This window comes from Mus caroli, chromosome 7, assembly GCF_900094665.2.
Source record: "Mus caroli chromosome 7, CAROLI_EIJ_v1.1, whole genome shotgun sequence".
Classification (NCBI taxonomy): Eukaryota; Metazoa; Chordata; class Mammalia; order Rodentia; family Muridae; genus Mus; species Mus caroli.
The window spans coordinates 133,156,724-133,167,497 of NC_034576.1; the positions used below are offsets into that span (position 1 = coordinate 133,156,724).

At 46.4% G+C, this 10,774-nt stretch overlaps 1 protein-coding gene across 1 annotated transcript in view; it reads right to left on the minus strand.

The window, feature by feature from the left end:
• Positions 1–7,938: 7,938 nt before the first annotated feature.
• Positions 7,939–10,774, minus strand: part of C7H10orf120 (chromosome 7 C10orf120 homolog) — an 8,005-nt gene continuing 5,169 nt past the window's right edge. Inside the window, exon 3 of the mRNA XM_021167406.1 lies at positions 7,939–9,015. Within this exon, the coding sequence (XP_021023065.1) occupies positions 8,263–9,015 (753 nt within the window). The 3' untranslated portion in view covers positions 7,939–8,262. The remainder of the gene's footprint in view (positions 9,016–10,774) is intronic.

Here is a 10,774-nt window from a genome sequence, read left to right on the forward strand (position 1 = left end):
TCAGCTGGATTTATGCCACAGTTGTCTTGGAAGAAGGAAACTCAATCGAGAAAATGCCTGTGTCTGATACAAAGCATTTTCTTTACTGATTATTGATCTGGGAGGGTCCAGCCTATTGTAGGCAGTGCCACTCCTGGGCAGGTGGTCCTGGGCTGTATAAGAAAGCAGGCTGAGCAAGCCATGGGGAGCAAGCCAGTAAGTAGTGTTCCTTCAAGGCTTCTGCTTTGATTCCTGTCTGCAGGATCCTGCCTCAGTTTTCCTAGATGGTAGGCTCTACCTGTGTGCCAAATAAACTGTCTCTTCCTCAAGTTGCTTTTGGTCATGGTGTTTATCACAGCAACAGAGAAGCAAAGCAAAACACTCCTTTTAGATCCCTTGCCATATTATCTGTCTCTTTGTAAGTCCATGATGTTAATTATTTCCTCAATGAATCTCTTATACAAAATGACAGTCTACCTTGGTGTCCCCTGAGCCTCAAACCTGAGGCATTTCAGTTACTATTCTTGTCCCTGGGACATGTGCTGACGGACAAGGGACTTATTTTGTTCACTGCTTCAGGGGACTCAGTTCATCATGGTGTGGAGACACAGAAAGAGGAGTGACACAGTACACACTGGTGGCTTCCAGACCAGGAAGCAGAGAACAGACCCAGGAGAGGGGCTAGCCATAACTTTCAAGAGTCTGCTGGCGAGTTCTATATCAACCTAACACAAGCACACGTCATCTGAGAGGAAGGAGCCTTGATTGAGAACATGCCTCCATAAAATTCAGGCTGTCAGCCAGCCTATAAGGCATTTTCTTAATTAGTGATTGATGTGGGAGTGGGAGGGTCCCGCCCATTGTGGGTGGGGCTACCCCTGGGCCAGTGGTCCAGGCTTTTATGAGAAAGCAGGCTGAGCATGTCACAAGGAGCAATCCAGTAAGTGAGTGTCTCTCTACGGCCTCAGCATCAGCTCCTGCCCTCGGGTTCCTGCCCTGTTTGAGTTCCTGTCCTGACTTCGGTTGATAGTAAACAGTGATGCAGAAGCATAAGCCACACGAACCCTTTCATCCCTAGCCTGCTTTGGCCATGGCATTTCATCAGAGCAATAATAAACCTAACTAGGACAAAGGGCATGCCCCAGTTCCCAGTAACTCCACTCCCTCTAGCCTGGACCTATAACACCATCAGCTGGGGCCCACGTGAATCTGAGGGGGAACAAACACTTCAGACTCAGTTTGTAAGAGGTACCACATTGTTTTATGGGAGGAAAGAAGAGCTAGGAATATCCTATTCTACCATCTTGCTTGTAATTGTCCCCTACTCTTAAGTGATAAATTCTTGAGCAGAAATATAGGTGGGATTTGTGTCAACCTTGAGATCTCTATATTCTCATATGCACACACATGCAGGATCGTTGGAGACAGAAAGGACAGTGTGGAAATCAGATTGACTTTTTTTTCCCACACTGAGAGAAATAATTCCTGAGGTTGTGACATTTGCCTTTGGATGGCTCCGAGCGAGGTGCTCATGAAGACAGAGCTGTAAGCGGCTAATGCTTTTTCGTGCATTAGGGACCTTTAGATACCATCAGGGCTCTTAAGAACAGGGCAGCTTTATAGCTCTTGAAAGGCAATATCTCTCCTCTTTGAAAGCATTTCAGGTTCAAAGAGGGGAAATTTCCCCTCTAGGCAGGGAAGGGTACCTCACACTCTCCACAGAATATCAAAAATAACTGAAACAACCTTTAATAGGCAGTGAGTTGGATTGTTAGAAGCTGTGACAGAAAAGGCTTTCTCGGTAATAGCTGATTTAAAAGCTAAAAGCGGTGTCCCTCACCAGGAAGAGAAATTACCAAATGATAAGTAACAGGCTTATTTGAAGTGGGAGGACTATCGAGGGATGCATGTGGGTTTATACACACGTGTTACATCATGCTCTCTTCATGTCGCAATTACCATAGAGTACTAAGGGGGAATAGAAGGACAAGGACATTGATTAATCTTCGTGGGGATATGGACTTTTTCCCTGAGGACTAAGTCTTTAGAACTTCCAGGTCGACATCACTTGGGTTTCTGAGTTTGTGCCCAAGATTAGCAATACTGAGAATAGCATTATGATTATTTGTCACAAAGGAGAACGGCATTGTAGGTGCTGTTGTTAAGATATGGTTCATTGAATTGGGCTGTATCTTGGTCTTCCATAGTTGGATTTTTGAAGGCCAAGGTGGTGGAGTTCAAATTCAGGGAGGACACTAGGAATGGTTCTGTGTAACTCTTCAGGTTGGGCGTTCTTGGAAGTAGAATATCTTGCATGTTTCCCTCTGGATGAGATTTTTGGCAGCTGTGACTGCTTTGGAGGTTTTAGTAAAGCACAACTGAGGTGAGCACTAATTCCCCCAAAATCTGTCTGTCTGTCTGTCTGTCTATCTACCTATCATCTGTCTATCTATCTATCTATCTATCTATCTATCTATCTATCTATCTATCTACCTATCGACTGAATATATTTTATCAGAGAGACCTGGAAGGTACTTTGTAACCATTTGCCTAAGCTAAGACAATTCTTCTAAACCTGGGAGTGCCGGCAGTAGCAGACTGTGTTCATCTGACTCTCCAAGAGGCAGGCACTTTAGGTATTTATGACCCTTGCAGTGGCAGGTCTTAGAGAGTCAGTCTCCGATGGGTTTAAAGAAGAACCAGGATTGACTTCTGAAATGGCACACAAAGGTGGCAGGCTGGCAGCGATTAGATTTTCCCATGCCCCAGTCTTGCTTTGCCTGCTCTAAGAGCTGACATCTTTCTTGGTGGGCAGCAACTGGGGAGCAGCGCCTCTCACCCCGCTCTGCATCACACTTCACTTTGACTCGTTCCAGGGTCCATCACGTTCATGGCTGCACCAGTCACTGACCGATGGGGATGGCGAGGCTCATTCCTATCATTTATACCTTGTCTTCATTGTTCTCGGGCTAGTTTCCAAGCAGGGCTTGGATTGTTTCCTTCTGGGGACATTGACTAGTGAGTGGGGTAGGGATAGATAGCTGGACAAACCTGGAGTTCTCTGTTATGACAGAGGGGAACCATGCAAAGGAGGCTACTTCCAACACACCCTTCAGACCTTTCACTCATCTTTGTGGGATGAAAGTCAGGGCACTGGGGAGGGGAGTGAGGCAGCCTTGGGTCAACACAGACTGAGACCAGTTGGGTGGTTCTGATGGTGTGAATGCTGTTAGCAGGTCTGGACAGATAGACACTGTTTCAAGTGGAAGAAAAGACACACAGGAGAGTTTTGAGAGACTGTTTAAGGACCTTTAGAAACAGTGTAGCCAGGACAAAGATCTGGGGGACAAAAATCCTCAGACACTGAGGCTAATCCAGAAGTTTCTGCCAAGAGGACATTGTGACATGGAATATCGAAGACTTTGATTTCTGGGTATCCCTGGAAACCACAGTCCTTTTGGTCTCCCCCAGGCAGCCACAAGCATGCTGGTATGTGGCTGCAGAGCAGGGAATCAGGCCTGACATAACGGAGTGGATGCCTCATCCTTGGGCTGGGACCCAGGAAGAAGGCTTCACTTTCTCCCAGCATTTGATCTATCTGGGCACATCCGACAAAACTGCAGAGAGCTTCGTTCTCGCCACAGCTCAGCATGGAGGATAGAGTGAAGGAGACAGAAATGGTGGCGGGTTTCTGGAGTAGAAGAGGAGATGGGTGGAAGTCTGGGCTTTAGAGTAGTCATGGCCTGGAGGCTGAGCCACAGAAGTGGAATCTCTTTTGAATGCTGAGCAGGAGACAGTGTTGCAACCTCATTCCTCAACCCATCCTCTGTGAGAACTGCGTGAGCAACCAGATAGTTCAGCTTATCTGCCCTGTTCTGATGGAGTGTGGTCCTCTTGCCCTGGGAACTCCCTAAGATCCAGTGTCAAGAAAGGTCACAGATGGTCTCTCTACTCCACAAGAAGACAAGTCAATGTAAGAGGAAATTAGCCAGGAAATGGGAAGGACATTTCACAGAAATCTGCACTTTTCTGTAGAGACACTGAAAAGAAGTCAACCCCACTGGGAATTGAGGAAGTGTAGCCCCTTAAAATAAAAAATTAGCTGTTATTTGTTGCATATTTGATTAAGCTGTCTTTAAAATTCTTGGTAAAATCTAGAGTTGGTTAGATTTTGGGAGATGGAAGCTTGTATTCTGTTGACTACTATATATGTTGGTGATATTCTTCCTGGACAACTGGCTATTAGTGTGTAGCCAAACATAAGCACACTCATTCTGACTCACCAATGTCACTTTCCCCCAAAGCACTGTTTCTCTATCGTGGACCTATGGCACTATTGACCTGCTTCATTCCCTGTCCATTGTGGGATTGCGTTGTTTAGTAGTGTCTCTGGCCCCTTCCTACAAGATACCAGCAACATCCCTGACTTGCCTCCCTGTATGACATGTGGACCATGCCACCAGACAGGCATAAGAACTGGTGAGGTAGAGCTTCCTCAAACTCTGGAATCTCAGAGATCTGAGACAGCAAGAGTGAGTGAGACTGCTCCCTCCCTGCTTCTATGCTTGCTCTGCAGCATGTAGCCAGGGCACTCAACTAAGGTGACCATCGGCAGTCAGTCACATAGCACATGGGATGCCTCTCCATAGTAATGAAGCATCTCAATGGCCTTAGCCTTCAGTCTGATTCCTTTCCTTCCTTTCCTGGTTTTTCTCATGACCTTACCCAAAATTATATAAACTCTGGTTCATCCTGAATAAAGTGTATGCATTCATATCTACCCCCAATAAAGAAAAACAATCTACGATCATTTCAGAGAGTTGCTTCATCAAAAATCACCATGGGGAAGGCCTTTGCCTAAATGAGCCATGACACTAAGGCTTCTGAAGGCCTTCTCTCTTCTTTCATTCCCTCTGGCATTGGGCACTTACTTCCAACCAGAATCCTGCCTGTCCCCTGGCTCTGCTTTCCCCTTCCAGCCTGGCATGCACCAGCACTCAGATGCCCCAAAGGGAAACCCAGACAGCTGACTCCGAGCCAGTTTATGGGCAGTGTCCAGATACCACCAGAGGAGAGGCAGAAGACAGGACCACACAGCCCTAAGTGGTGACACAAAAAATATCTCCAGACATTGTGGCCATACAGGGAGATGGGTGTCAGGCCAGTGAGTCATGGGTTTGTGAAAGAAGTCACCCAGACAAAAAGGAGAGGTGGAACTGTATTAGATCCTCGGTGGCACAGCTAGAGTATGGGGCAGTTAGAGAGACTGCAGGGGTTTTGTAAGATACTGCCTTCATGGCAGGATTTATGCACAGGCAGACAGGCAGGAGATAAATCAGTGTTATAGTGTCTTGGTTATTTAGGTCTTACTAGGTGAGACACATGGAGCTTGTATCTGACAATATAGTATTTTGCTAAGGGTTTACACCATGTAACCTTAACCCTAATCCTCTAACCCTAACCCCCTAACCTTAACCCTAACCTTAGCCTTAACCGTAACCTTTTTGGTCCTGCTTGGAGGCAGTGGTGGCCTTGCTATGGACTCAGTCTGCTCTGTTCTCAGGTCAAAATGACATAGCACCGCCTCCATCCCGGGACAGTGCCCATAGTTGTCAAACATTGTGAGGAGTAAGGACTTGAAATTTAGCTTTGTTAAGGAGCCCTGCCCTAAAGACATAACTTCATGGAAGCAAAGGATGGGCACGGTAGGAAGCCTAAAGTCTAGAACTGCTCTGCTGTGGGGCTCAGCTACCACTGAGAGAGGAGAAAGGAGTCCCCACACTTGGCCTTGGGTCCTTCCTTCTCTACCTTCTAAGCAGAGCTCAGGCTGGTTGCTAGAGAAATACAGATGGAAGGACTGGAGGGTTCCAGTTGTTCTTGACCACATGTGCAGCGTTTTCCCTCTAGTCCCATTGCTTCAGTAAATTAAAGTCATTCATGGCCACTAATACCTGATATGCCAGCTTTATTGATAATCACACACTGTGCAATCCACTCACTTAAGCTTACCATCCAGCGATCTTTAGACGGTTGGCAGAGCAGTCCAGTACCATCACATCTTCCTAGAACACCGTTATCACTTCCAAAAGAAATACCAAAGCCATCCAACCTGCTCATTTGCTCCCACCTTCACCCCAAGCTTTCAGTAACCACAGAATTTATTTCTGACTCTAAATATCACTCTGATGGGCATTTTGCATAAACAGAAGCAGGAAGTGCGTGGTCTTTAGGGACTGGATTCATTCACTTGGCGTGATACTTCCATATTTAATCACAATTGGGTCTTGAGCAGTTCCTAACCTTTCACATACTTGAAAAACATTTTCTTGCACGAATGTTACTATCGCCTTACCCATCACCAGAGGGACATTTTGGTTATTTCTACTTTAGACCTACTGTAAGGAAATTGCTATGAGCATTTATGTATCAAACACAGTCTGGATTCTCCTGGATGTGTCCTGGGGGGGGGGAGCTATACATAACCTTTTCGTTTATTGTACTGTTGGACTGTTCCACAAGGGTTTGTACAGTAGACTTTGTAACCATGGACACTGTTTTGGGAATGAACCATGAGAATTCTAGCTTGATATGTAATAAGTGGAAACACATGTCTGTCCATTTGGACAACCCTACTCCCAAGGGGCTAGCTCCTACAACATCTGTGCTGTTACACCTGGGCTGGTTTCTGTGCCTTTGCTTTAGGCACATTCAAAGGGTTTTGAATAAGTCAGTCAGGGGAGTGGGACTTGACTGGTTCTGATACTGAAATCTAGTGAATGTAGGCAAGGCTTTTAGGCTCAGAGATTTCTTGACTGCCTCATCTCCAGGTTCAAGGTCATGTACTGTAGTAGAGGGGGCTGGAACTTCAAGTATGGAGTCATGATGGACCATGGCCAACTAGTTACTCTTCCTTGGAGACTTCCAGAATAATCAAACAGGAGCCACTGTTTCCCCAGAGCCATAAGGAGAATGGTAAATGGGAATTTGTCTCTAGCTACTTTGCCCTTCTTTTCTAGACCACCCAGGGGACCCCCTGAAGTCTCACTGTGGCCAGTGTCATTCCAGGAGAGGAGGAGACAGATCTCAGTAGTGTCTCATGAGTAGCCTCAAGCCACCAGACTGAATTGTCTCTGCCGCTGGAGCCAGGCCCTGCTTGGGACGAATGTCTATAGCTTTCATTTGGACATTGTTGACAAGGATAGTGTGTAATTCATGAGCCCTCTCTATACCCTGAAGACACTTTGCTCCCTGTTCAACTTCAGAATTTTGTAGCTTGCTCAATACAAAGAAATCCCATGGTAGACGTGCTTCAAGAGACTCTCCTCCAAATGAAAGTGTCCCACTTCCTCCTTAGTGCTAGAGAAGGAAGGGACAAAGAAGAGGATGCCTTTGTCACTGGGGAGATGCCTCCTTTGTGTGTGTGTGTGTGCAAATGTGAATGTATTTTGCTGCAGGTAGTGTTGAATTTCTTTTATTTTTTCCTGGTCAAAAAACAGATTATAAACTGGGCCTGGTGGTTTTATGTTTATAATCTGAGCTACTTGGAAGCTCAATCTGAACAATTTCCTGAAGTGCTGCATCAAAACAAAACAAAACAAAACAAACAAAACAAAACAAAACAAAACAAAACAAAACAAAACAAAACAAAAAGTAAGAGGCTGGAGAGATGACTCGGTGGTTAAGAGCACTGGCTGCTCTTCCCAAGAACCCAGGTTTGATTGACTGCACCCACATGGTGGCTCACAACCATCTCTAACTCTAGTGCTAAGGGATCCGACACTCTGTTCTGGCCTCCAGGGGCATCAGGCACTGATGCACACTCAGGAAACATCAAAGTTTTGTCTTTGGAGGGAAACGTCTTCATTTGCTCTAGATGCTCGCCTCTGAACTGAAGTTTCTATTTATGCCCATGCTGAACCAGAAGATATTTTGGAGGAGACAGAATCCATTCCTTGTCACTCACATTTGTATTGCTTTCTAATTGCCAGGGCTCAGTGTTTGATGGACAACTTCAGTTTTTCAATGAATACCCAGGGTCACAAAAACAACCCAGCCCGTTGGGGCAAGCCCATTGTTGAGAACTAATGATGGTGGTAGCTAAAACTCAAGAGCTTCTGGAAATAAGGAAGCCTCCGCCACAGGGTCTCATCTTGGAAACACTGGAGAGACTTAGCAGGAGCCAAGGAGCTCAAAAGAACAGCAGAGGGGGAAGGAGCCTGGGGTATACTGTGCAGGAGACATGAAGAACAGTACACTTGCACATGCTCAGGACTAGGCAGAGCTTCAATGTGGGCAGCAAGCAGGCCTTTGCTTGCGATCCTTGAAGAGATCCTCTTCCGGCAGCCAGTAGATTTTAATGGCGTCACTCGGGTGGATTCCCTTTGATACAAAATCCTGGTTCATGAGCATCAGGTCTCCAGGAAAGCCAGTGATAGGGAAGAGGTTTCTGTTTGTGAGGCCCGTGATCCGCCGCTCCGGTCTCTTCACTGGGAGGAAGGTTTTCCGATCATTCCGATGGCATACTACACAACTTTTGGTTTCTTCAGACTTGAAAGCCACATTCAGTGTGACTTCTCGTTTATTTGTGGGTTCAAACTTGGCCTCCCCTTTCTCCCCCTGACTGGCTTTATCATTGCTATCCGTGTCATCATCCTCTCCCTCTTCACTGAACTTGTCTGTTTTGGGGGAACCCAGCTCTGCTCCGGAGTGCAGTGCGGCGCTCCTGAGCCTTCCAATATCTGTAGAAAACTGCTTGTTTTCCAGGGCTCGTGCCAGCTGCATTCTTTTGATGTGCTTCTTGATGCCTGTCACCTCTCGGTGCGGCGTTTGGAACTCTTCAGCAGGCACAGTCACCTTCGCTGTCCATATTTTTTCTGGGGGTCCACACACAGCATAAAAGGAGGGGTCTCTTCCCAACTCTGTGGCTTTTTTGAAGTCTGCAGACTGCTTCTGGAGTTCCCTCAGCATCCTCCACTCCTTGTATTGTTTTTCAACCAAATATCTTCTTGCTGCTCTGGTATGAACGCCACCGAGATGCTGGAGATAGAAAAGGGATGGTTAAAAATCTCATTGGAAATGTAAATGAAGAAAATACCTAATTAAAAAAAATTACAAAAAAAAAAATCTCAATACCTAGAGGTAGGCAGCCCCAGCAATGAGAATTAGCTAATGCCTGGTTCTCCCTTTGCTGCTAAGAGCATTCGATGTTGGGAATTAAAGACACTACTAATGATGGTGGTAGCTAAAACTCAAGAGCTTCTGGAAATAAGGAAGCCTTGGGTTCAAAGCTTGGCTCTCCTTTTGTTCTTTACAAATTTAGAGTACAGAGGCCATCATCATTAGCACAGGAACCAAGGTCAGGCAAAGACCAGAAGGCTCATCCTATCAGTGACCCACGTTCTGTTTCAGACAGACCCCACCCCCTAAAGGTTCCATAACTTCTCAAAACTTCGCCACGTTGAAACACACGGGCTCGTGGGGGCACACCACACACTCAAGCACAGCACAGTGCCTGGAAGAAGAGCTGAGGGTCCCACAGCTTCATCTTTATTCTATGTTTGCAGCTGACACTTTTTTTAAAAAATTAATTAATTCATTTATTTTTTACACTCCATATTTTATTCCTCCCCCCCATCCACCCTCTAACTGTTCCACATCCCATACCTCCTTCCTACCCCCCTGTTTCCGAGGATGTCCCCACCCACCATTCTACCTGACCTCTAAACTCCCTGGGGCCTCCAGTCTCTTGAGGGTTAGGTGCATCATCCCTGAATGAACACAGACCTGGCAGTCCTCTGCTGTATGTGTGTTGGGGGCCTCATATCAACTGGTGTATGCTGCCTGGTTGTTGGTCCCGTGTTTGAGAGACCTTGGGGGTCCAGATTAATTGAGACTGTTGGTCCTCCTACAGGGTTGCCTTTCTCCACAGTTCCTTCCCTAATTCTACAACAGGAGTTAGTTGCTTCTCTTCATTGGTTGGGAGCAAATATCTGCATCTGACTCTTTCAGCTGCTTGTTGAGTCTTCTGGATTACAGTCATGCTAAGTCCCTTTTTGTGAGTGCTCCATAGCTTCAGTAATAGTGACTGGCCTTGGGACCTCCCCTTGAGCTGGATCCCACTTTGAGCCTGTTGCTGGACCTTCTTTTCCTCAGGCTCCTCTCCATTTCCATCCCTGCAGTTCTTTCAGACAGGGACAATTATGGGTCAGAGTTGTGACTATGGGATGGCCCCCCTCTCCCTCATTTGATGCCCTGTCTTCTTGCTGGAGGTGGGTTCTATAAGTTCCCTCTCCCTACTGTCAGGTATTTCATCTAAGGACCCTTTGAGTCCTGAGAGTCTCTCACCTCCCAGGTCTCTGATGCATTCTGGAGGGTCCCCCTCAGCTTCCTATCTCCAGAGGTTGCCTGTTTCTATTCTTTGCTGGCCTTCTGCTGACTTTCAGGGCTCTAGTCCTTTTTCCTCACCCGATACCAGATCAGGTTCCCCTATCCCCCCACTCTCCCGCTGTCCACTTTCCCTCCTAGGTCCCTCCCTCCCTCCCTCCCTCCCTCCCTCCCTCCCTCTTTCCCCACTTGTGATTGTTTTCTTCTCTCTCCCAAGTGGGTCTGAGGCATCTTCATTTGGACACTTCAGCTTGTTGACCTTTTTGAGTTCTGTGGAATGTATCTTAAACATTCTGTACTTTTTGTTTTTTTGGCTAACATCCACTTATTAGTGAGTACATACCATGCATGTCCTTTTGGGTCTGAGTTACCTCACTCAGGATGATATTTTCTAGTTCCATCCATTTGCCTG